The 27,746-nt window shown below is 39.1% G+C and overlaps 1 protein-coding gene and 2 pseudogenes across 2 annotated transcripts in view; 2 read left to right on the top strand and 1 right to left on the bottom strand.

Moving 5' to 3' along the window:
- The window catches only part of LOC107154578 (sodium-dependent glucose transporter 1B-like), a 64,326-nt gene extending 41,761 nt beyond the window's left edge, over positions 1 to 22,565 (bottom strand). The window contains exons 1-4 of one of the 2 annotated variants that reach the window (XM_015500200.2): positions 22,305 to 22,565; positions 6,147 to 6,315; positions 4,615 to 4,731; positions 885 to 3,152 (exon numbers count right to left, since the gene is read on the bottom strand). In XM_015500200.2, the coding sequence (XP_015355686.1) occupies positions 2,158 to 3,152; positions 4,615 to 4,731; positions 6,147 to 6,315; positions 22,305 to 22,445 (1,422 nt within the window). In that variant the 5' untranslated portion in view covers positions 22,446 to 22,565 and the 3' untranslated portion in view covers positions 885 to 2,157. Of the gene's footprint in view, positions 1 to 884; positions 3,153 to 4,614; positions 4,732 to 6,146; positions 6,316 to 22,304 lie in introns of those variants that run through there. The other variant, XM_048789077.1, reaches the window with a different exon arrangement.
- Positions 11,439 to 12,982, top strand: LOC107154600 (annotated as a pseudogene).
- On the top strand, positions 14,446 to 16,659 carry LOC107154610 (annotated as a pseudogene).
- Positions 22,566 to 27,746: the final 5,181 nt, after the last annotated feature.

Here is a 27,746-nt window from a genome sequence, read left to right as displayed (position 1 = left end):
TGGCAGCTAAACAACTGCTCCTAAGACCCAACAGCCTGAGGAAAGCTGTGAATGGACCAGAGGTGGTTGCCAAGCTCAGGTTAAGGGTAAGGTAACACCTGGCTCTTTGGTGTTAACTTTTCCATCAGCCTTCTCCAAAGTTGTTAGGTTCTTAGTGTGAACCAGCGTTGTGTTGGGCATGGAAGGTGAATGGGCAGCGGTCAAGAAAGGTGTTGTGTTTCATTAAGACAACGAAACCAATTTTTTCTTTAAAAGCAAATTTATAGAAGTTGGATACAAGAAAACAAACATCCTGCAATCAGATGGAAATCACATGTGATTTAGCATAAAACTTGGAAAGAAGTAACCAAAATCTCTCATCAATTCTAGTCATTTATCAGAAGATAGACACACCAATTTTGTCCTGCTCATGGGGATATGCCTTTCTCATCTGGCTGCCTGGACACCAAGCCACCTTCTCCTCTTTACTCTTGTTTCTCAGGTACTTCCAACTCAGAGAGGGGGAGCCCTACACAGGGGACATAAGTAGTCCAATCCCTGTGCCTCACTGTAAATTAAATTCGATGGCTGGTTTGCAGAGCTTATTATGTGATTTCTACTCAAAAATGAGTGAAGATCCAATCCTGAAACTAGCTCAGACTCAGCTTCGGAGGTAGGCAAAGGCCTTGAAAGACCCTGTGCGCAGCTCTACTGCAGCCAACTTCGAAACAGCTTCTGAAATCAAAATAGTGTTGTCACATCCCCCCTAACATAAATGGAGAGAAAATTAACACATAAAAGTAACTTTAATTCAGAGCAGGGATAGCTTAGTGGTGGAGTGCTTATCTAGCATGCATAAGATCAGGACTTTAATTCCCAGCAATGCAAAAACAAAAACACAAGAAAACTCTGCAAAACTCTTTAATATCCATAATGGAAAGAATTACTGTATTTAACTGAATCTGAGATAGTGATTGTAAAATAGAGCATTATTATATATTTATATATGTATAGGGGGAACATGGAACTAACTTTGCCACAATATTAATGATCATTGATTGGAAGGTATATCCTGATGTCAGAGATTTTAAAAGTGTGGTAAAAATGAATGTCTTAGGATCAATTAAATTCAGCACCAAAAAGTTATTCTTCAAAAAATTTATTCAAATAATATATTAAAATTAAGTATATTAAATTGGAACCTACTCATTATTGGTAGCACATACTTAAAATTTTTGTTTCATTTCTCATTAAAAACAAAGGATGGACTGACACATGGGTTAATTTAGGAGATGTGTTGTAGGAACTTTGAAATTTATGGATTTTCTTAGGCAATCATTTCATTTTCATTTCTCGAATCACAGATCAGGACATGATAGACATGTTAAGTCTCTCAGTGTAGAGCCAGGTCTCCTGGGCCCTGCTGTGTTCTCTTCATGGAAATCAAAAATCAAGTGAGTCCATAGCATTCTTTGGTCTAACCCTACAGGTAAGGTAAAGCAATTAATAAAAGCATTTATTCCACCAAAGATGTTCTTTCATGAAACTACTGAACTTTCCAGGGTTACGGATGCATGGATATTTACACAGCAAATCCAATCCATTCCTCCCTCATTTTGCTCTTTTAGGACATTACCCAAGTTCTCAAACAAATGGCTTCTTGGCACGTTCTGAAAGGTATAGACCATAAAATATTACTTAATCAGCTTTATGCCAAACACTAGTGTCCTGACTAGATACTACTTGGTAGTTTATGGAAGACTCTGGGAAGTATGCAACACTTTGTAACTTTTTAGCATTTGCTACAAATGGAACAGACATCCTATTTCAGTGTCCCCAGAGCATGCTGAAAATCTGTGAATGCTCTCCTGTGGCTGGCTTTTTCAAAAGTGGTAATTATTCAGGGCAGTACATAAATAATCCATCTTCCCTAAGTGTTTGCCCCTTTTTTGTCCTAACTTCTGGCAAGGTGCTTCATAGATGAATCACCAGTATTAATTGCAGAAGATGCAAAGGTTAGCACATCTGAAGAGATTGGAAGAGATTGGAGACTGACCACGAGTTGTAACAAAATATTTCCACATCTCTTTTAAAGGATGACTCATTGTGTCATTCACTCCAAAACACTTCAAAATCCATTTCATCCCATTTTTATGCATCCCCCTCTTCATTCTATTTTTATAGCCTAGAAATAGAGGGCACAGCTTTCTTGTCCTCACTCATTCTGTTAGCTTTTCGCTGGCGATCCAGAGGCAAGGAGGCTAATTTATACAGCACAGGAAATATAACAGCAGTGAATATTGCTGATCCTAAACAGGAATACAGAACAATAGGCAAGTCTGGATATTGTCCTTCAACAACACCAATTACAGCAGGAATAGCCATGTCTCCCAGGGCTGCACCAATTACCAAAAAGGCTGCGGATTTCCCACTTATGGTAGTGTACTGCTCAATCCAGGAAATACCGCTGGGAAACGTGGTTGCCATTGAGGCCCCATACACCGAAGTGGCAATCCAGAGACAAAGTGGATTCTTGTTGAAAAGCACCAGAAATAAAGATGAAGCCAGGCTGCCAATGTTGCTCAACACAATCATGGTGCCCGGCTGTAGACATGCAGCAAAGAAGATCGCCAGGCCCCTGCAGGCTGCAAAGGTCCCCCAGAAGATGGAGTTCAACCCAGCGGCTTCACTTTCTTCCATGCCAGCATAGGTGGTGGCAAAGGAGAAAATATAGGAGCCATATGTTATCTCTGCTCCAACATAAAAAAAGAAGAACAAGAAAAGGAGGCAGAGAAGGGTCTTGTGATATTCAGCTCTTCGATATGCCTGAGCAGATACTTTTGCTCTTTCCTGCCTTGAGCTTTTCTTAAAAAACAGAGCAAACAGGAAGACAGACACTATGAAAATATAAGCACCAATAAAAGCATAAGCCCAGAATAGATTCATGTCATCAGGCAATCCAAACAGAGGGGCTGAGTCAGCTTCAGATGATCCATTGGTGGCTGGAGGCTGAAAGGCAGGCTCTGTGTGGTTTTCAGCAGACACTGAGGTACCCAGTGCCAATTTAGCCAGAAGTGGAGCCAGAAAAGCACCCAAGGCGAAACCAAAGTGTAATGACTGCATGTGTGGGGCTCCTTTGTCCCCCCAAAGAGCCAAAATGAGGATGTTACCACCTGCCAACGAAAGATGGGGAAATGATTTATGTTAAACACAGTAACGCTGAAAAAGGTAATTAAGAAAAGAAGGCTGAGTCTGTATCATGTGGCTTGCACATTGCAATATTCAGAGTTATCGAACATGACACCTGACCCAGTTCTCTGATTGAGGAACTCTAACCCAATACCACCAGAGAGCTAAGTGTATGACATCTCATGCATGCTGGAATTCTATAAGCTGATAAACCACTACCTCCAAGCACATTAACCAAAGCTTTTCATAAAACAGTGCTAACACTGTATTGGGAAATAATGCTTATTCACCTATTTATTTCTAAATAATTAAAATATATATGTATTTACTAGACAAATATGACCATCAGATAGTAGCCAATTACTAAAGCTTTCTTTTTCTTGGAACTGGTAGTCACTTCAAGAACATCATTTACCTATGTATAAACCAGATGCAAAATACACTTTGAGGAACCCGAATACTGTAGGATTCTAGTATGCCCGTTACCCGGAACAAGAACACCTTTCAGCATCTGCATTCACCCTGTCTGGACACCTGCAAAGTGAAAGACTGGAAGCATCAATTGTTTGGCTTCCTTTTTAAAAGATCAGATATTTTCTGATGAATGTATAATTCTACCCTGTAGTTTAACATCCAAACTAAGCCTGACACATAAAATATTTCCTTGCCGTATCTGATAACATTAGAATGGGAAAGTGGACCTTCAAAGCTGGATTTGGCCCTCAATAAACATCACCTGTGTCATTGGATGACCCATGGATTAACTCGACTGCAGCGGGGCAGGAAACTTTGAGAGGGAAAAGAAAGGAAACCAAGGTAGCATACAATACGGGTTTCTCTCAACTCAAAAACACTCCAAAACAAGGGTATAGTTTAAATTGAATGGCTGCTTCTCTTCTTTCACCACCAAATAAGGGTTCCAAACTTGTTTTATCCTAGTGAACCATCAATCCCTTATACTACAATAACAAAAATCTATCACAAAATGAAAGCTTGCTTCTCTGTACTGGAATTAGCCACAGGAAGGTGTCCTTCCCTGTTTAGATAATATAAATCAACAATCTCCCACAGAACAAAATCCTTTATGTTCACTTTACATTTGGTGGCTCAAAAATTGATACCCTGACTAGCAAGAATAATTGATAGAAGAGTGATTCTGAATGACCCACTCAGAAAGCCCATGTCATTTCAAGAGCATTGCAAGTGACAGTTTTTTTTTAATTTATTGGTTCATTATAATTATACATACTAGTGGGATTCTTTATGCCATATATGTTCATGCACATGATATAATTTAATCAATCTCGTTCCCCAGTACCTTCACTTTCCTTCCCTTCCTCCCTCCCCCTGATTCACTTGCTGTACTCTACTGATCTCCCTTCTATTAGCAAGTGATAGTTTAATACCACCTGCTCTCCCAGAGGTGACACTGAAGAATTCACTTACCTGTATCCAGAATACCTATTGAAGTGCCAAGGACAGACATCATGACTATCAGTAATACTGCTCTCTTGCACAAAGGAATAATGTAAAGACCAACTGTAGTAGCTAACATTGACATCCCTGAGAAGAAAAGGTAAAAAGCAACTATTTAGAAACAGTGTGAAGCCAGGCGCTGTGGCACATGCCTATGATCCCTGCAACTCAGGAGACTGAAGCAGGAAGATCGCAAGTTCAAAGTCAGCCTCAGCAACTTAGCAAGTCCCTGTCTCAAACCACAAAAATAAAAAGGGCTGGGGATGTGGCTCAGTGGTAAAGTGCACCTGGGTTCCATATCTGGAACCAAATAAAAAGAAAGAAAGAAAAAAAAAGAATATGCATTATGGTCATCACTTCCAGCGCAAAATAAGATCAAATTAAAGGTGTGTAATCGTGGGTTGGGGTTGTAGCTCAGTGGTAGAGTGCTTGCCTCACATGTGTGAGGCACTGGGTTCAATCCTCAGCACCACATAAAAATAAAGATATTGTGTCCATCTACAGCTAAAAAATATTTTTTTAAAAAGTGTGTAATCAGGAATTTACCTATGGGAACCCATGAATCATGGGTTGCAGAAGCTCTTACAAGACATTATTTCATTTAAACCTTATCTGGCTTGTAGACTACAAAATGTAAATTTCTATGACATGAATATAATTCAGCACTAGTTGTAACGAGACTATAAATTATACTAAAAAGTTTTATAGCAAAAGAGAAAGGCCAAAAATTATTTACTTAAATATTTCACATATAAAAAAAACTAAAGAATTTTTAAGTAGAAGTTAACAGTTTAATAAGTCAAAATGCAATCAATATAGTAGGAATGTACTAATAATTTTGAGAAATATGGGCAGAAATATATTTTTTCAACCTGCTTTGGAATTAAAAGAGCTTCTTTGTGTATTTATCAGCAATAAATGATTCTCCTTGCTTCCAGAGGAATTTTATCACATTAATCTGGATTTTTTAAAAATGTGTCAATTCATCCAAAAAGGAGTATGATAAAAGCTTTGGCATCTATTTACATTCTGGGGCCATCACTGACATGAGGCAGAAGGGACAAAAATGTAGCCTACCTCAATTCATTTTACCATCCCTTTTCTCTCATTTTCAATCTGGAGTCCATAGAGCCTGGGCAGGTTCCAGGAGCTCTTTCTAATGTCTGTGGCCCTAGGAGATCTGCCCTACACCCTGATGAGCAGAGCCTTTTGGACAACCAGTGAAAGATCCTAAATTACAGTGAAGTGGTACCTAAGTCACCGTGAAGATCTAGAAGGCTAAGGATTGCTAACACACACACCTGAGGGCTGATCTGAGTTTCCACAGGGCCCAGCACAGACTCCCCTGAACTGCCAAGGTGAAAGCAGAACCATGGAAACACAGTCCACAGAGGATACCAAAATCCCACCCATTTCACTCTGCAGGCTACTGTTTTCAAATGTAGAGCCATGTGGTAAATGCAATGATAGTAACAAACAAGCAGAAATCAGCGTTTACTTACCCATGAGTAAAAAATCATTCATACAGTCAAAAAGAACTCCACCCATCATAGAGCCACACAGAAATCCAGAGGCACGGCCCACAAAAATTAGTGAAAGACTGCTGATATTTCTGTTTACATTCCGCGCCAAATCTTGAAAGGTGGGTCCCAGTATAGCGACACCCAGTCCCTAAAATTTAAAAAGACAAAAAAGCTTTTTTCTTTTTTCTTTTTTTTCCACTTACAATCATTAAAATTATGTCCATCTAAGTGGTGGCTTTTTCCAGCTTAAAAAAAAAAAAAAGTGGGATGGGGGATGTTACTCAGCTTTTCATCGCTGTGACAAAATACCTGACAGAAATCAAAGGAAGAAAAGATTCATTTTGGCTTACAGTTTCAGAGGTTTCCACCCAGAGTCACTGGTTTCATGCATTTAGGCCTGAGGCCAGACAGAACATTATGCAGAAAGCGCATGGTGGAGCCGAGCTGCTCACCTCATGATGGCCCGGAAGCCAAGAGAAAGGAAGGCTCTGCTGACGATTCAGAGGCTCCAACTAGGCCCCGCCTCCTAAGCTTGCATCCCCTCCCAGTAGCACAACAGGTTGGCAACCAAGCCTTTAGCACGTGGCCTCTGGGGGACACTTCACATCCAAACCATAACAAGGGATTACAGTGTCATGGAAGAGATTATTTTCAGAACCAAAATCAATAAAAATATAAAATGACAATACTGTTAGGATTAGAGCTATAGATTCCCATGGTTTTTCTTGATTGGCAATTCTCAATTTTTAAAAATGATTGAGCTCTTCTGGCTTTTCTTTTTTCTTTTCTTTTTTTTTTCTTGCACTTTCTAATAAAAAAATAGAAGACCTCTGTATTAAAAGTTAATTAAACAATAACATTAAAACTTTTATTGAAATCGACTTGCATGTTTTCAAATATAACTACATGAACTAACATGAGAATTCAGATGTCAGAAATTTAAATTATCAACATATTATTTTCATACTTGATGTTACTAAAACAGCAGTTTTGCTGGTACAATGGGGGTCCACCCTCTGAACTACACATATATGATATTCAGGAGATTAAACTATATAAAATTTTCTAAATCCACATATTTGTTCAAAGAAATTCCAAAGCTACCAGGAGCACAGTCTGTGTAGCTTCCTTAGAAAGGGACATACATACATACATACCAGGTGGGTGGGCAAACGTTGAAATGAAAAATGTTAAAGTCTGGTTTTGTTTAGATGTTGATATAGATCTTTACATATGATATATGTGTGAGATTTTCTATTATAATACTTTAATTGCAAATTAAATCATAAAAGAGCTCCACTTAATTGGCTTTAAGAAAAATAAACTCTAATACAAATGAAGTATTCCTTTGAAAAATAAGAACTAACCCGTATTCTTTTCAATTTTATGTGACTTGAGTAATCTTTGATTCCTAAGAATATGGTTGGTTTAATGAAAACAGGCGTGTCTTTAGGGTTTTCAGTATTCGATATGATACAGATACACAACTTTTCCTACTTAGGTTTACAAGTAAAATGAGTTAAGTGATCGCTATAGTACAAAATTTGTCTGCCAAGTATAACATGATGGTTAGCTGTTTGATGTCTCATCTTTACAAGCAATTCAAACATAATTGTTCATAATAAATGAGTTAAACAGATGTACGAAATATTCTCATGTAAAAGATGTTCTTCCTATATCATAATGATTTGCTTTTTTTTTTTTTTCCTTCAAATCAAGAATGAACAGTTGGGGGCTGGGGATGTAACTGAGTTCTAGTGCATTTCCCTATCATGGGAGAGATGCCCCTTCCCTCCCCAGCACCCTTCCTTCCAGGAAGCTCCTCCAACAAAAAAACAATAATGGAAAGTTGGGGTGAGAGAAATCCATACAAACAAGAATTTCATTCTCAGGGTGATTTAAAACAAATAAAGCTAAGGGAATTGTGTTAAATTTTTGCGCCCTCTACAGTTTCTTTGATACAAAGACTAAAGATATTGGAACTGTTATTAACAGGTTCTGTGCCACCAGGACAAATTACACTATGAGACAGCACTTGATTCTGGAAGTTACAGTTTATAGACTTGCCATTGTACAATTGCTGGAGTGGAGTTCACAATGGTATGTGCTATGGTTTGGATTTGCGGTGTCCTCCAAAAGCTCACATGTGAGACAATGCAAGAAGGTTTGGAGGAGAAATGATTGGGTTATAGCTTTAACCTAATCAGCGCATTAATCCCTTCTGGGATTAACTGAGTGGTGACTGGAAGCAGGGGTTCATTGGGAGCATGGCTATGGGTGTATGTGTAGTATTTGCAGAGTGGAGTTTCCCTCTCTGCTTCTTGATGGTCATGTGAGCTGCTTCCTTCTGCCAATCAGTGATGTTCAGCCTCACCTCAAGCCCCAAGGAAAGGAGCCTGCTGTCCATGGACTGAGACCTCTGAAAATGTGAGCCCACAACTAAACTTTTCTTCCTCTACAATTGTTCTGGTCAGGTCTTTATGTCACAGCAGCAGAAAAATCTGACTAAAACAGATTGCTTCTCAGTGTTCGGTAGATATGCAGGAATGTAAATTCCAATTGACATACGAAACTGAAGTTAATAGAATGAGTGACTAAGAACATTGTAGAAGGCTTATGGAAGATGAATTGTGTGAAAGGAATTCTATGTGTGACCAAGCTAACATTAGAAAAAAGGAATTATTTAGAAGTTTTTCTAAAAATTGATTATTACTATCTAAGTTACAATGCAAAAACTAGAATCTGGTCCTTACTATCAAAACAACAAGGTTTTAGCCACATGCAGTGAAACATGCCTGGGACTTAGAAGGCAGAGGCAGAAGGATTACAAATTCAAGGCTACAAGGCCAGACACAGCCACTTAGCTGTGTCAAATTTATTTTTTTTTTCCAAAAAGTGGGTCTGAGACTGTAGTTTAGTGTTAAAGTGACCCTGGGTTCAATCTTTAATATCAAAAATGAAAACAACCACCCCCCCCCAAAAAAAACCTTTTTTTTTTTTTGAGTATTGATCAGCTATTTATTTATTTATTTATTTATTTATTTATTTATTTATGTGCTGGGGAGTGAACCCAGGGGTACTTTTTACCTCCGAGCTACATAGCCAGGCCTTTTTAAATTTTATTTTGAGACACGGTCTTACTAAATTGCTGAGGTCTCACTAAGTTGCTGAGGCTGGCCTAGAACTTGCAATCTTCCTGCGTCAAATTAGTGTGGTCAACTCTTAATTGAAAATTGTGAAGGATTGTTCTCACATTTAAGGTAATTGGCCTAAACGGCAAAGAATCTGTTTTACCAAGATAATCTTGTGCTTTGTGTTATTTTCTTGTGCTTCTTTATTAGGTTTCTGATCATTTAAAAACAGAGTTCTTTTTGTTAAAAGAACTAAGGTTTTTCAATTACTGTAATTTTCTGTATTTGTCTTTGAAGTGTTAATATCACTTTGATTAAATGTGATGATCTGGGCTGGGGTTGTGGCTCAGCGGTAGCGTGCCACAACTAAAAAAAAATGGATATTAAAAGAAATTGTTTTTTAAAAAAATAAATAAATAAAATAAATGTGATGATCTCTGATCTTATTTTGACCAAATGTTTTAAACCTTTGATTTTTTAAATTTTTTTTAATATTTATTTTTCAGTTTTAGTTGGACACAATACCTTTATTTTATTTATTTTTATGTGGTGCTGAGGATCGAACCCAGGGCCTCACACATGCTAGGCGAGTGCTCTACCGCTGAGCCACAACCCAGCTCTCCTTTGATATTTTTGAAGAACTTCACAAAATCAAATTTTGAATTAAGTCTTTTTCTTGTCCTGAAGTTAATTTTCCAGATGTGCCCTTGCATATCTCTAAAGGATCTCTCTCTTTATAAAAAGAGATATTGAACTAATTGGGCTTATTCAATATATTGGATTATATAAGAAGCAGTGTCAAATAATAAGTAATGCTAAAATTTCACTGAGTTATGTTTGTATGAATATTTTATTGATATGTTTCAGAAACTATATGAAATACCTAGAAATCTAATAATGCTTGTATTATATCATCATAGTTCTTTTTAATTTTTTTTATTGTAAGTGGACACAATACTTTAATTTTATTTATTTATATGTGGTGCTGAGGATCGAACCCAGGGCCTCACATGTGCTAGGCGAGTACTCGTACTGCTGAGCCACAATCCCAGCCCCATCAGTCATAGGTCTAATTATTATTGTAAATGTTGCATGTAAGAGCCTGGCACAGAGGCATGTGCTCGGAGTCCCAGCCACTCCAAAGGCTGAGGCAGGAAATCACTGGAGCCCAGGAGTTTGGGACAGCACGGGCAACTTAACAAGGACCCATTCTTATTAAACACACACACACATACACACACACACACACACACACACACACACACACGAGGGAGATGTAGAAGGGCATAGCTAGCCAGGGAAAGGTGGTGAGGAAGAAAGTCAGGGGCAGATCCAGACAAAAGAAGTATGGAGAGGGCCTTCCAATGAGGTCAACTTCCCGGTTGATGGAAATGCTTGTGGACACAAGCAGGGGACCCAATTATATGAACACTTCCACACTAGTGCCCCTAAGCAGGGGATCCAATAGAAAAACTAAAATAGATGCATGGATATTGGGGACACCAATGAACAACAGTGTGAAGAGTGTGGAGAAGGGAGGAGAAAGAAAAGGAGGAAATTCCAGGGACTAAAAAGAGAACAATCCAAAACTTCCCCACTGGACTTCTGGCTCAGGAGCCCCTTCTCTTTGGAGAAGTCTGTTACTGATAACTTTTGCTCTTTCAATAAATCTGTTACTTGGTTGTTATCTTTGTGTCCTATTCTTCAATTCTTTACTGAGTGGAAACAACAAACCTGATACCCCTAGATGGTAACACACACACACACACACACACACACACACACAGAAAAACTGTTGCATGCAACAGAAATAATCATATTTTCTTGTCAATGGCATCAGTATGGTTAATAAAGTTCCATATGATCTTCAAACATAACCATTTTAAGTCCAGTTATTCTCAGAGTTAATTGTTCTATCTGCTGTTTTCCTTAGCCACTATCAGTTTGGTGTTCAATGACATTCTTGCATTCTGTCAAGTGCAGATGCATGTTAACTTTAAGATGATTCCAGGATGTGTGTGAAACCTGGTTTGACTGGACGCAGAGGGAAAATCTGCAAGAAGGCAGTGGAAGAAGACGGAGGTGCTGGGGCAGAGTTTGCCACTTTTCTGACCCAGCTCGTGGAGTCACTATTCAGGTCATGGTGCCAAACTCAACTCAGTCTTCCATGGCAGATGATGCCAGCTATAGCAGACAGGAACTGGACACTAACCCTGTTCTTAATGAAACTGGACAAAGTTGTAACACATGTCAAAAATAGTAGACAGAGTGAAGTAGGACTTGCTTTCTCAGGACTTCTCGGAGGCTTCCATTCTCTATTCTCATCCATTCTGCATTCCTAAATTTATCTGATGTTTTCAGAGTTGGAAGCAATTTCCTGAGGCTCTGTGTTCTTAAAGTTACACAACAAAGCGAGAACCATATGGAGAAGATTCTAAATGAATTTATGAAGAGAATGTTCTCTGTGATGTGTAGTAATGATCCTGTGGCAAGCGCCATAACACTCCTGTTGTTGGGAAATCTGGCATCAATAATTCCTGAGGGGAAGTATGCTCAGCCCTGTATTCGTCAGAGTTTGGATTCACATGATAATGTAGAAATTTAAGCTGCTGTTTTTGCTTCTGCCAACTTCTCTTGCTATAGGAATTTATAACAAAAATCTGGGAAAAGACTCAAGGTTTACCTACACCAGTAGACTTGAAGCTGAAGTTGATCTCCACCTCCAGCACATGCAGCATGATGCACTTCTGACCTCCAGGGCTCCTTGGCTTTTACAATAGCTGGTCCTGTCCTATCCTTCCACCGAAATGGTGACTGTTCCCTTGCACACTTTTTACTCTGCTTACATCTTCACCCTTGGTTGACACACTTGAGCAAATTCAGATTCTGATGCAGTATTGAAGAATGATCCCAGGAAAGCAGTAAAGAAACCTGCTATTTAAGACTTGAAATTCCTTGCCAATAAAACACTGGATACTTGAAGTAGGGAGAACATCCACTCTGTGAATGTGCCCTCTGGACACATGATGACTTAAAGCTAGGGATATTTCCTGTGCTTTGCTCACTATCAGGGAGCATCACCAGCAGACATTGCTCAGCATAGCTCCAGGAAATGTGGCTTCTTCCTCCAGATTTTCTGAATTAGTCAAATTAGCCCAAGAATGCTGTAACCTATAATAACAGGGGCATTGCTGCTCATGGAGTGAGAATCCTAATGGATATGACTGTCCAAGAGAAGGAGCTTTGGGCACTGGAGCAAGATTCTGACTTTGGCCTGGAATCCCTTCTGGTGCTCTGTAGTCAGGATGATAGTTCAAGTGGTCAGCCACTTTAAAGATTGCTCTAAATAGTATGGTGAAGTTGGCCAAGGCAGGCCCCATCCTAGCCAGTCAGTGGTTGAGACCTTGCTGACCCAGATGAACATTGTTCAGGATTCCGCCTGGATCCTGTGATATACTGTTGCTGGGCAATTGAATGCTTGGGGACCTCCAGGAACTCTATAAGGTGATAAGCCGATCAGACACAGAGAAGCAATGGGAGCTTCTAGTAAGTTTGGCTACTGAGTTTTGTAGTCAGCAGAAAGCATTATCTGCTTAAGTAAAGGCTGGGGCTGGGGCTCAGCGGTAGAGCACTCGCCTAGCATGTGTGAGGCCCTGGGTTCGATCCTCAGCACCACATAGAGATAAATAAAATAAAGGTATTGTGTCCAACTACAACTGAAAAATAAATATTAAAAAAAAATTTAAAAAGATCACTCAGGCACAGTGGCACATACCTATAATCCCAGTGAATTGGGAGGCAGAGGAGGAGGATCACAAGTTCGGGGGCAGCACCTGCAATTTAGTGAGAACCTAAGCAACATAACAAGACCCTGTCTCAAATTTAAAAATTTAAAAATATGGCTGGGGATATAGCTCCGTGGTAAAACACCCCTGAGTTCAATCCCCAGGACCAAAAGAAAAAGAAGGAAGAAAGAAAATTAGGAAGGAAGGAAAGTGATTCCTTTGGTTATCAGAATTTTAACAAAGAAACTGACTGGCTGGTAAACATCAAGCTGATGTTTAACCCAAAATCAAGCACAATAAGGAAATGTCTTTGTATATTTTTCTGCTAATTTAACCAGTATTAAAATTGTGAAGTTATACAATTTGAATGAACTCCAATAAGAGTGACACAAGTCTTATTACCCATCATAACCTATTTAATAAACAGTGCTATGCACCTGGACTGTAGAAACAAAATTGGTACTTAAGAGGATATACATTGCTAAGCGTGTACTCATGAAGCACTTGGATGGCTGCCTTGTCCTTGCTGAGTCTTCACAGCTTCCATGATTAAAATCTCTGTACTCCAAGATTCATCATGGAAGAGATGAAATGATCCAAATTAATACAAAACATCAGTAGGGTAATGATTCTAAAATTGTCCAACTGGCTTATAACCCATGTTGGATTTATCCAGTTTATAGTTATGGTAAGAAAATAAAAGCCATAAGAAATACATGCTGGAAATGATAGATTTCATTCACTTGTCACCTTCAGTGCACATTTTCTGGTTATATAGAAACTTTCCCATGGAGACAGGCTGATGCTGTAATAGTAGCTACAGTTACGAGAAAATGTGTTTTCTGTACAAGGCATTCCTGGAGCAATCTCCAGTGAGAGAAGAACAGATTGCTCTGCACAAGATGTCAGACAGCTTTAAAAAAAAATGCTACAGACACAATGACATTAGGCAAAACTTCAATGAATAGACTGGATTGCCTTAGTATTACCAGTTGATGGCAATTGGATTCATTCCTACTGGAAAAACAAAGACTGACCCCTTGAGAAGCAGATGCTGAGGCCCATCCCCCAGTGATAGAACCTCACATACCTCCCACTCCATAAACTCTCACATGACTCCACAGAGCAAGGTCTTAATGCATTATTGTGAAAGCCTGTTTTTCTTCATGTCCCACCACGTGATGACAACCAGAACTTCCATGATTAAGAACCTGGAGAGTGAGTGTTCGGAAATGACAACAATATTTTGGAAATGACTGTTAGAAGAAACTATGCCATGCTCCTCTCTGCAACAGATCTTCAAGGCCTTGAGTCTTGAATCTACATCTCTCAACTCAGTGGCACCCCTCCAGACTCTTGACAATGACACCTGTTGGGGACCTTAAGGTAAAGCTGACCAAGGAGGTTTCTCCCCAGAGGCAGAGGGCATCCTAGATGTGGACAGCTTTCCCAAGATCTAGGATCAAAACTTCTCCACCATCCCGAAGACTTATTTTTTCTCCCTTTTCCCTCTATTACCTGCTGGACTAATCCCTTCCTTTTGCTTTCAGGAAAATACACCAGACCATAATGTAAATAACTTTAGCAAAGGCTAATGCTCTATCAAAAACTCAGAGCAATTACTGGGTTTGTGGGCTAATGCCCCCAAATCAGGAAACAATTCCATTATTCCAGTGCTGCCCTGTGTTCCCAGTGACTCACCTTGAAACCACAAAGGAAGAGGGGAAGCAGTCCTTGATATTCTGGACATCACTACTCCTTGCTTTCTATAATTGCTTGAGATACTACCCTGATATTTCCAGTTCATGACATATCTCTACTAATATAGAAAACTTATTGGGGTGATGTCTGCAAAATATGTTTTGAGTAATAACACCTGGGGATTACCTATATTGGCACAAGACATTGCATGATGTCACTGCATTAAATCCAGTAATGTCTCTTGCCACTAAATGAGATCATGCACACTTACATGGTGGCATAAAAGGAACTCAAAAAATTTCCCACTGGACCTGTTTATAGCTTTGCAGATTTAGCAAGTTAATAAATTTAGCCAGACGCCATTAGCTGGCCCTCTTTTCCAATCTCTAAGGGCCTTTACTGGCTCTGTGGAGAATTTGTCTATTATGTTTGGACTCCTTACTGGTTTGGATCTTGCTATTCACCTGGCTCACTCCTACCTCCTCAAGAGCTTCCCCATACCTCCCATAATCAGAGGCCAAAGCAGTCAACATTCAAAATTATACCAACCTTGAAGGAGATAAACATGTTAATCTCTATAGTAAAAGTTGCTAATAGGGTCCTGGGTGCTCATTATTGGCAGTAGTATTATGAAAGCCTATTTTCCTTCATGTCCCACCACATGGAATTTGAAGCTATCACATAAGTTGCTAAAAATTTTGGACCTTGAAGCCAATGAGACCCCACGGGTTGAGAAGGGTACAAGCCAGTCTCTGCAATGTGAATGATAACATGTTCAACAAAAAGCACTTAGTGGAACAAATCTTAGTTTTAGATTGCCTTTCACTGATGTGGGGGGGCTTGTGTATGGTGCTGAACAAAACTAAATGCTGAGCTTAAATTTCCCTGATTTTGGTTGGCTACAATATAGTCATTTAAGAGGTGGCTAAGGGGTTGGGACTGTGGCTCAGCAATAGAGCACTTGTGTAGCACGTGTGAGGCCCTGGGTTCAATCCTCAGCACCACATAAAAAATAAATTAATTAAATAAGTAAAATATGGCTAAGGCAGCTGGTGAGGTGGCAGCCTCACTCATTTCTCCCCAAATTATAAAAACAGGAAAACTCAACACAAAGAAATCCAACAAGGTCAGTAAGGCCAGTGATTTCAGTGATATGGCAAATTGCCCAACACCAGGAGAATTAGTGAACACTGGACTAATTGTAATTAATACAAGTGGGTACCACTCCTCTTAGATGATGTAAGACCAGACCCTCAAGAAAGACCTGGGTCAAGATGTCAACCCACAGCAAATCAGTCACCTCATAATAATAGGGGAAATGAAACATAATGAACTTTGATTAGTCATATGGTTACTGAGAACATGGTGCAAGGATGGATCAGCCATTTCAAACAGAACTTTACATCAGAATGATGTGTTACTATGACGACGGCACGAGTGTACAGGAGTAGCCTGTCAAAGAAGCATTGCTTAAAAAGCATGTCAAGCATCAAATTGAGTATAGAAAACTTGGAATGTGATCTCTTTCTTTGGAGAAATATGGATGAACAAGGTTTCCTACCTATTTCCCTCACTGCTGAATTTTACCATGTTCAGACTCTCACCACAAAACTTTAATCTGAATTTAGAGGCACTGAAGGACAACACAGAAGTAAAAGTTGTGGAGGAGAAAATGAGGAAACAGAACTAGAGAAATGATCAATCTGAGGCCCTCCTCCAAGAAACATGCCACAAGCAGGTTTCTCTCAACTGATCAATTGTCCAGAGTTCATACCAAGCCACACATTTTGCTCACATACACAATATGCCCTAGATTCTCCAAGAATTGGAAGTCCATGGATCCTAAAGAAAAGTACTGAAACAAGTAATCTTTAAGCAAGGTTTGCCTAAAAGTTTGTCTACCAGTTTACCTGATGTGAACTCAAAGCCTTGGATAGAAGTAAGAGAGAGGCATCACACTGCTTCTGTGTAGCTACATCCTGAGCTGCTTTGCTCAGCCATGGCTTCCTGCCATAATGTTCTGCATCACCTTCAGCCCAGAACTCTAGAGTCAGCTGACCATGGACTGAACCTCTGTAATCCTCTAAAGAAGCTCACTGTTTAGTTTCTCAGCATGAAAGTTACCAAGCAATCTCCCATCTTCCAACTAGACAACCTCTCTCTCCAAATGTGGCTCCAGGTTCACACGTAAACCACTATGGAAACCCTGGTACTTCAAAACAGAACCCTTCCAGTACTCCTCAGCATTTAATTCCAGGATCAAACTTGGAGAATGAACCCTGAATTCAAAACATTAAAGCAGGCCACTAATGATAAGAGTCGGTGATTTCTACAAATTGAGCAAAATGATGAAAAACAAGAGCTTCCAATGGATCCCACAGACCATGGAAAGCAATGTATCAGTTCAGTGATGCCCTTTAACTCCTAAAACAAAACAATGGGAAACCTAAAGTGCTATAAAACAAAATCATTTCTATTGTGTGATTTTTTTTACTTCTGTTGTAAAGATCAAGTGTATCAGTTGTAAGGATACATTGAGAAATATTTAAGAAAAACTTTAATGAAGAAATGTACCCAAGTACATATGCAAATTTTTTCATATGATATTATCAAAGCAGACTTTTGGATATGATATAGTTGAGCCAAAAACAGATTATCTTTGCATTTAAAGCCAACTGATATATATTTCACATTTTATTCAGGCTAATTTTTTTCCACAAGTAGACAAACAGAAGAAAATGGTATAGGTTTTATGTTGCACATAGCATGACCACAGTAAGAACAGTTATTCAGCAGGAAATTTTTTATGCACTAATATATTCTTGTTAGCCCAACAGGTGTTTTGTTCTGTCACCCCTCAGTTCATGTTCTTCAGGAATTATGCCTAGAAGAGTTACGTAAAAGAGAGGAAACTGGATGTCAAACATTAGGGAATCACCTCCCTACTCAAGGGCTGATGTGTTTTGGCATGTTAACTTTTAGCTGAGGCCTGATGGAATCTGAGATAAGATTCAAAGACAATAATACATATATATGAGTTATTCTTTACTTTAGTTCTTGAAATTATGGAATGAATGATGTATGTTATATTTTTGAACTTTACTTGTTCAAGTAATACTAGTACTCTTTATCTATAGTCAGTAATGGCTAAATTTTTTTTTTTCAGAATTCAGGTTGGTGAAGATGATTTAAATGGCAGATTGTGAAAAAGAACTAACTCTAAAAGGAATCTGTAATCCATATTTCAAATTTTTTCAATAGTTTAATGATCCTATTTGAATAGACTTTTTCAGAATTACTATATAAGGAATTCTAACAGATTTTCACTAATGCACAGCTAAATAGATTACAGTGAGGTCTGCAGCGGCTTTGATAAAATAGCTTAAAAGTTTGTAATAAAAATGAACCTTGGCGATTACTTCATTTTAGTTAAGAACCCATCAACCTACTGATTCACAATGTGGGGTGGGGCAAGTGAAGAATGGAGACATTTTGGATTGGGCAGAGGGGAGTGAGGAGAGGGGAGGGGATGTGGGGATGGGAATGGTGGTGGAATGAGATGAACATTATTAACCTATATACATGTAGGATTGCATGAATGATGTGACTCTGCATGGTGTATAACCAGAGAAATGAAGAGTTATGCTCCATTTGTGTACAATGAGTCCAAACGCATTCTGCTGTCATGTGTAACTAATTGGAGCAAATGAAAACAAGAAAGAAACCATCAACCTCATATTTGCTAGATTTACAAAATTGTTTTTTAAATGCATTTTGTCTTCTTTGACATTATTCAGTTGAATGTGGTAGAAAACCCTTATTTCTGATTCAGAGCATTTTAAAATATTATCTCTGTCCCCCAAAATAGAAACCTTTCATTATACTAAATATAAGTTTGTTAACCCTGTTTTTCAAAAGGGCTACCATTAATTGCACATAAACATGAATATCAGGCTGGGGGTGTAGCTTAGTGATAGAGTGCTTGGCTAGTGTGCACAAAGTCCTGAGTTTGCTCCCCAGAACCACGAAATACCCTCTCCCTTCAGTGTTTCCTGTCACATGTGAAATACCCTCCCCCTGTACTGTTTTCTGTCAAAATTCAAACTTATCAAAGTAAAAAAAAAAAATTGTTCACTGTGGAGGTTTAAAAATTTCTTAGCTTTCAGTTTGAAATTATTTATTGACCAGGAAAATATGCAATAATTTGCTAAAATTGTTTTTTCTACCATATCAAAGTACATAGTTCATGCCTTTGCTATCAGCAGGCCTATAATGAGTAGATGTGATGGCTCACAGAATTTTTAAAAGGGAGTTAAAGGAAAATGAAGTACATCCTTTGGGAGATAAACCTAAAAATGTTCCTATTTAATATTGTAAAATCTTTACAAATGAATATCATAAAATTATCTAAGTTTCTTTGTCATAAAAATAATTTTTGTTTAAATGGTAACTGTTACTTGCATAGCTAAATTTCTTCAATTGGCAACCTAGACATTTTATAAACTAAGAAATCTTAGACAAATTAATAATATTTCTGAGTGTATTAACATTTTAGTTCTATAACATACTATATGGATGTCTTAAAATTCTGACATTCTATAGTTTGTATTAGACATGCTGTTTTTATAATCTTTTACTTATGGGGTTTTTAAATGTATTTTGGTCCTGAATTGTTAATTTGATGAAAATTCTGCTTTTAAAATCATCACTTACTAGGTTCTAATAAATAAATATTTAAGCTTGAAAAAAAGAAAAAGAAGAAAAAAAAAAGAGTCATCGCCCACCCTCAGGGAAGTTAAAGAACTAGAGATCAAACCCAGGGCTCACACATGGCAGGCAGGCAAGTATTCTACCATTAAGCTACATCCCCAACACCTTATCTTTTATTTCTGAACATGATTTTAAAATATTTTAATTTAACTCTTTTATTTTGAACTAATTTAAACTTGAATAATATTTGTTTTCATAAAGCAGAAATATAAATTTTAAAGTTTAAAAAAAAAAAGGTGGCTAAGGGCTGTGGCTATATGAAGTTCAGTGTTTAGAGTATGTGCTTAGCATATATGAGGCTGGATTCAAACCCCAGCATGGAGGAAAAAAACAAAAAAACTGATGGCCAACAATACTGCTGCTGATTCTCTAGACACTGCCCACAGGATATTTTAAGGAAACTTCTCAATAGAAAGGAACATATGATGTGACCTTGAGAGCAGCTGTTTGAAGCCATCCTGAATGGTTGTTGGCAAGCCTGGCTGTCCCAAGTTTGTCTTTCTGTTTAGAAATATGGATTGCCATTTTGCATCAACTATGCTCCTTAATTGCCATCATGCTTTGAACAAAGACTGTGACCAGTTGGACTCAGACACCATTGAATTCCCTTTATTATATGAATTTTGGATTGTTTGATTTTGATCAGTTTGGTCTTTGGTCCTTGGATACACCTGTTAAGGAGAGTACTTTGAAATTTCTTCATATTATCCTCCGGATAGTCATCATCACAGTCACCCTGAGGTGCTGTATGCCCTCAAGAATTACAACTATTTCTATGCTTCCATTCCATGTACATCAAACAGTAAACCAAAACATGAAGAAAGCATAATGAATCATCCAACTAATTTGTCCTTCCCCACCCCCCATTTTTAAGATCAAGGGTGGGGTTGTGGCTCAGTGGTAGAGCGCTTGCCTAGCATGTTCGAGGCCCTGGATTCAATCCTCAGCACCACATAAAAATAAATAAATAAAATAAAGGTATTGTATCCAAGTACAACTAAAAAGTTTTTAAAAATAAATAAATTATAAAAAAAAAGATCAAAACCCAAGGACATTCAACCATTGAACTACATCAGCCCTTTTTATTTTGAGACAGAATCTGACAAAGTTACCCCAGCTGGCTTCCAACTTGCAGTTCTCCTGCCTCAGGCTCACAAGTCTTTGGGATGACTGGAATGTGCCACCACACCCAGCTGGTAATACGTCCTTTAAAACTGAGAATTCCAATTTAAAACCATTTAGACCAAATTGGTTAATTAGGATGTAACAGAAAGTGTCTGTGTTCAAGGTTTCAGTCAATCTCTCAAAATTAAGAGGCTGACCAAAAGGGAAGAATTCTAAAATTAAATTTGGCCTAAAACTGTCTCTGGGTGTAAGGAACGATAACATTCCTCAATATGTCCACACTGGAACTTGAGAGTATATTCTTGGAACAAGTTGCCGAGCAGCAAGCATTCAGCCTGACACATGCTGCAAACTGCTCAGAAATGTGCACCCAGGGCGGTTGAATGAACTGTAACCATTCAAGATATTTCTTCATATCATTTCCTTATTGTATCTGTAGATACTGCCTGCCCACCTTCTTAGGTGGATCTTTTTGAACCTTTACTGATTTAGGTAGTACCTGCTTCCTGAATCATTTCTTTCTGCAAAGAAACTGCTAAAATGGACTTGTCTAACATTTTCTTTTTAATAGGTTTTCGCAAGAACTAAGAGTTATAGTTGGCTTTCAGGAGAAATTCCTTAATGCCTTTAAGAAAAAAAAATATATTTCTGATTCATTTACATTTCAAGAATAATTCTCACTGCAATACTCTGCTGCAAACTGACAGTGTGCCTCCAGCCCAAGCAGGAATAGTCCCCCAGTGAGGACCTGGTTGTGTACAGAGGCACTGTGTCCTACCCAAGCAGGTCTGAGGATCAGGGTGTGCACAGGCCCAAAGAAAGCTTCCGGTACAATAAATGAAGCCTGACTTTGGGCTGTAATCAAACTACTTCATGTGCACCTGAAGTGATTTCTTTCTCACCCCTCCCTCTCCCGGCTTTAAAACATTTCATAAAACAACTGTGGCTCAGAGTCTTTGTGATGCCAAGTGACCAGAAGTGACTCCTCACAGGACTCCCCTCTCCAGCTCACCAGTGTCTCCGTGATCAAGGGATGAAAGTGTCCACAAATAGTGAATTGAGGGGCTGCCCAGGAATTTGACCAAAGGTGCCTCCAGCCTTGCACTTTGCTCCAAGAAAAACTTTTGAGGATCTGAAGGCTTGGTTTCTATAGGATTGTGGGCAGAGTAAGACACATGTTCCTGGCTCTACCATTGAACTAGCTGTGTGATCTGGAAAGGACTTTCCTCTGTGGTCTGTTTACTTCTCTGCACAATTAAGCAGCTGATTAAATTTGGTCAGGCCACCAGGGAGAGGAAATCCCAGAATAATTTGGGGTGTGAAGGGCTGTGGCTAAAGACCTGGGCAACCCCTTTGGTCTTCCAGTGCTCTGGGGAGACCCGGCAAGGCTTGCTGCAGTTGGCAAACATGTTAGGTAATCAGTTTCGCATTTGAAAGTAACCCTCCACGATTAGAAACGTGCCCGTGTTTTAGATAATTAAACGGAGGCTCGGACAGACTAATAAAAAGTGCCCGAGGTCACACAGTGCGCGGGTGGCAAAGCTGAGACTCCACTGGGAAGGCCACGTTCTCTGCAGGGCGCCTGCTCGCGCGGGGCCTGGGAGGGTCGCAGCCCCAGCTCTCACCAGCCCCAGGAAGGTGGCAAACAGGATCACGGTGGTGAACCAGCGCAGCACGTTCGCGGCCCGGCTGCTCCGCGCGGACACCCCCACCGTCTTCGGCTCTGTCCTGGCCGGGGCCCCGGCCCCGTGGAACTCCAGTTCCATCTCCAGCTTGGCGGCTCCGGAGAAGCGGTTTTGCTGCCGCCGAGCTTTCAGGTGCACCCTGGAGCTCTGAGCTCCAGTCCCTCCAGGCCCCTAGGTCCCTCCTGGTGCGCCTCCCTCCGGGGTTCGTCTCGGGTCAGGTCCTGGCAAGTAGGACTTTGGACAGCAAGCCTGGTGTGGGCAGGGAAAGGCAGCGACCCATCCCGTACCGTTCCGGTACAGGTCACAGAGCGGAAAGGCAGCTTTTTGCAAGCCAGGATCCAGCTTCAAACCCCACAGGGCTCTGGTTGCCTAGGAGACCGGAGGACTCAGGTGCAACATCACACCTAGGTGCCTCCTAGCCTAGGGAGCCGGAGCTCCAGTTTCCCAACAGGTGAATCAAGGGGAAAGATGTCGCCTCATCCTTTAGAGCAGGTACCTTCCAAAAAACTGCAAGGTGGAACCTCATGTCCTGGGGAACGGAGGGACCCCCAATGAGCTTTCCCTTAATTTTTTTTTTCAAAATCCCTGCCCTTGTGCCTTCTTTTCCTGAGGTTGTTCGATCTGTTGTTCATTTTTCACTCCACAAATATTTGTTGAACCTCTCCGAATTTCAGAATTTCACGTTAGCCAGATTTACAGATAGGAAGATTAAGGCACAGAGTAAGTAACAACTTGTTCCTGGCCAGTCAGCGCAACAGTGTCATTTATGGTGGTGTCACTCAAGAAACAAATCCGTGTCCAAAGCTGCAGTTTCAAGCCCACACCTGCCCTAGTTCCTGCAGATAATTCTGGTGTGGTAGGGAAGTGGAACAGGGCATTGATTTGCTGTGATTGCTGGCTGAGTAAATCACGCCTGCTGAGAAGGAAAGGCTTTCTCTTCTTTATCCAATACCAGCTTTGTTTTCTTTTACTCTTTAACCAACCTGACCACAACCTCAAAATATGAAGTACATGTTTGCCTTTATCATCTCAAATACCCTATTCTACCTGATTTCTTCTTCTTCCTGCCCCCATCCACTGAAGCTCCCATACTATAAACCCTAGTCCTAGCAACCCAGAACCCAACTCTCCAGCTTCATCCTTTGGGTCATTAAATCCTTCCCAGTTTACCTCAGAAATATCTTTTCAATCTGCTTTTAATTCTCCCTTTCCACTACCTTAATTCTCAACCTTCTCATTTCTTGCTTGCAAAAAGTTTCTGGTTGATTTCCAAATTGTGCGTCTGGAAATTTTCTGTGAGGGTCCTCTGGAATATCAAGGTGATGATAGATAACAAGAGTTTAAAAAGTAGAGTCAGGCAATCAGGGTAGAGGTAATAGTTTGAGATTTTATTTTAGGTGAAGCAATACTTGTGAAAAACAATTATTTTTTCAGACTGGGAGCCAACTCTGGTTTTCATACATGCTAGGTAAATGGTCTGTGTAAGTTAATTATTGACTACAGGATTTGTGCTAAGATAGAAATGAAAACAATAGGCACAAAGGGCTATGGGAAAATGTGGCAGGGAAGAATTAATTCCACTTGGGAGAGTCGCACAATGTTCCACTTAGAAGGTGACATTTCATCTGGGTCTTTGAAGGGTAAGTAGAAATCGCTACAAGGTATTTTGAGTGATAAGCAACTCTTAGTACAAATGTACAGAGAAATTCAAGGGCATGGAGCGTTTATAAAGCAGGCTCTGATAAATGCTTGGAAAATGTGCACACAGAAGAGACAGTTTCTACCTTTATACAATTCATAGACTAGTAGGGTAGACTAGTATTAAACTGTTACACAAAAGTTATGTGGCTTAATAAGTATAGTAATAATATGAAGGAAAATATAGTAGAGGCTGTTATTTAAGATACCTTATTTTAGTTTGGGGTGCTTGGGAAGATGTCTTTGAGCACAGTTTGGTGTCGTTGACAAAAAGTGTGTCTAAAAAAGAATGGAAGAAGACATGGGACACATAGGTTAGGTCCACACTGTAAAGAACTTTGAATGCCATAAAAAAAGAGCTTGGACTTGAGCAACTCACTTCTGTTGGCATGATGAGGTTGAATACAACCAAAAAAGTTTTCTCAGAATATCAAGCTTCCTGATATTCATCTTTATCTCCTAAAACTGAGATCATGTTACCATCTTCCATAAACCTGCCCCACGTCTGTGTATTCCCTGCAGCCACCACCAGGCACCTGGTCATCTCAGTGTGGAATCCGAGATCCTGCCTTGATGCTTCCTTCTTCCTGTCTTCTCCATTAGTCACCAAGTCTTGACAATTTTACTCTGAAGATATTTCTAGAATCTAGCCTCCTCTTCATCAAAAAAAAAAAAAAAGCTGAATTACAATGAATTCAGTTTAAAGAATAAAATGGCCTTTATTAGCAACTGTAGAATTAGGATGGTCATTAGCAACTGTAGAATTGGGATGGTCATAGCAGAGCTGGGACGTGGCTCATTTATAGAGCGCCTGACCAGCAGTCAGTAAGCCCTTAGTTCTATACCCATCACTGGAAAAAGAAAAGTCATTGCAGCATTTATTTTTTAATTTAAAAAAAATCTGAAATAATGCAAATGCTTAAAATAAAAAAAAAAGATGGTGACTATTCTACAAACATTGCCCCCTTAATGTCCCCTCAAAATACTAAATTTTATATTGTGTATATTTAAGCACATAAAAATAAAAATTTTCAAATGAAAGTAAAAATTTAGGTCCAGGGTATACCTCAATGGCAAAGTGCTTGCCTACTTTCAAAAACCCTGGGTTGGTTTGATTTTTAGCACTGCAAAAACAAGTAAATACATACACAAACAAGTAAATAATTGAGTGATTTTTTTAAAAGTCTTTTCAGTAAGATTCTTACAGACTAAATAGTATCAATAAATAATACAGTGAATTGAAAAAATACTCGATACTTCTTTAAGTTGCCTATAAACCTATGTTGTCAATGAGTACAGATGTCATTTCATATTACAGAACAGTGATACATTGAAGCAGATACATTTTTTTCCTAAATAATTTTTGAGTTTCAATTACTCTATCCATTGTTAGTATTTTTGAAAACAATTTTTCCTTTATAATTTTTTATTCATTATTAATGTCACAAATTCACACAACAAAGTTTTATTGTGCAGAATGCTATTATAATGAAATTCACGTGACTACAAATCATTACATGGTGTTATGGGTTGCATAGGAGGTGTCCCCAAAAGCTCTTGTGTGAGACAATGCAGGAATGTTCCAAGGTGAAATAATTAGATTAGGAGAGTTGTGACCTCTTCAGTGGATTAGCCTATTTGGTGGATTAATAATTTGAATGAATTAGTGGGTGGTAACTAAGACAGGTAAGGCATGGCTAGAGGAAGTAGGAAGCAGGTCAGTTGGGGGTAGGTCCCTGGGGATTATATTATCCCTGACTCCTTGCCCTCAAACTCTCTCTGTTTCCTGGATGTTTTGAACAGAGAAACTTTCTGTAGCCAGTTCCTTCCACCATGTGTTCTGCCTCACCTCACACCCTAAGTATGGAGTCAATCAGCCATGTGCCAAATCTCTAAAAACATGAGACAAAATAATTTTATCCTCTTCTAAGTTGTTCTTATCAGGTCTCTTGATTATAGTAACAAAAAGTTAACACGTATGGCCAATCGACCCAACATCTTTCTTGCCATCTCTGTTCTTCTTAAAACACTAACATTGCTCATTAAAAGGGTAAAAATTATTTCAATTTGATTTCTGTTCATCTTCATACAAATGACCTTTTACACTGGTGGCAAGAGTAATTTTTCTCTAACACTGGATGGCTTACCATGTTTTGCAATTGTTTGTGTTATGCTGAATGAAACAAATCACCTTTCTGATAAGGGGGAAAAAAAGTGTTAAACATTCCAAAGGCAGTTTTCAAACTTTTCAGAATGCTATATCTCAGACATATCCTCTATCTCTGCAGCTTAACACCATGTTTCTTTGTAAAGTGGCCACTTAATCTTGATTGTTTCATTGCTTCATTAGAGAAAAACAGGTTAACAAAATAGGCATATTGTTAGCTATTAATTTGAGGACAAAGATATAAAATAGTGATACTTAATATTGACATATTTTATTTGTAATAGATGAACTATGGACTAAATAAGTGTATTTTTGTAGATGGATCAAATCACTATCACTGTGAATGCAACATCATAAATATAAAGTTGTCTCATACGAGTCACTGACTACTCTTAACACCATGAGATTGCCTTTGATGATTTTCCAAAATGGGTAACCATTCTTAGTAAAGTTTTAACTAAAAGAAAAGTCAACATTCTCTTGCATTACACTTTTACTTCCTTGGAAGTTTTGGCCTTTATTGAAGCTATGCGAAAATATCTTGTGTTCATATATATAAAAGAGAGAGAGTCTGGGCTCAGATCATTAAAAACAAACTTTTCTACTCATATGAATATTTGGCAGAGCATTCAGAAGTTGGAGAGCATGTGGAATGATCCCACACATTGTAGCTGCCTAGCATCTCTGGTTCTGCCCACTAAATGCTCATAGCAACCCTCAGTTACCATGGCACCTTCCCATTTTTCTGTCTTCTGAGGGCACTAGGACTGATATAACCACTGGTATAAAGCATCTGCTTGAAGCTCTGCAAATAGTATTTTCTCAAATGATAGGTGCCACAAAAGAGAGTGGTATTCCAGTTGTGTGCACTAAGATAAAATTCTTCTAAGTTGCTTCTTGGTAAAAGTTCAGATATAATAGGAAATTCAGAAATACTCTCTTTGTTCTTAAGCCCTTTTAAATTCATAGACATGGGATGTATAATGGTGACAGATGGTAACTGTTAGGTGGCAGAGCCTCACTTACCAAAAACTGTGTTTGCTCTCCGATCTGAAAACTAGTCTTTGTGTGGAAAACCCTGTGCTAACTAGTATTCAGTCTTCTTTAAATGTTTGGTGGAACTCATCAATTAAACTCTCTGGTCCTGAGATTTTCTTTAATAGGTATGTTAGTCAACTTTTCCTCTCTGTGACAAAACACCTGGGAGAAAACAATTAAAGAAGGATAGATTCATTTTGGCTCACCATTTCAGAGGTTTTAGTCCACGGTCACCGGGCTCCATTGCTGTGGGTCAGAGGTGAGGCAGAACATCATGGCAGAAATATGGCAAAGGAAGTCTGCTCATCTCATGGCAGCAGGAAGTAGTGGTGGGGGGTAGAATGGGGATAAGATATGCCTTGGGTGATCCACTTCCTCCAATTAGACCCTACCTTCTGCAGTATTCACCACCTCCCAATAACGTCATCAGAATTTGAATCCATCAATGAATTAATTCATTGATGGGATTAGAGCCCTCA

The sequence above is a fragment of the Marmota marmota genome, unplaced genomic scaffold (genome assembly GCF_001458135.2).
Source record: "Marmota marmota marmota unplaced genomic scaffold, marMar, whole genome shotgun sequence".
In the NCBI taxonomy this organism is placed as follows: domain Eukaryota; kingdom Metazoa; phylum Chordata; class Mammalia; order Rodentia; family Sciuridae; genus Marmota; species Marmota marmota.
Note: the sequence above shows the minus strand (reverse complement) of the source record. Positions and strands in the feature narration are given on the sequence as shown.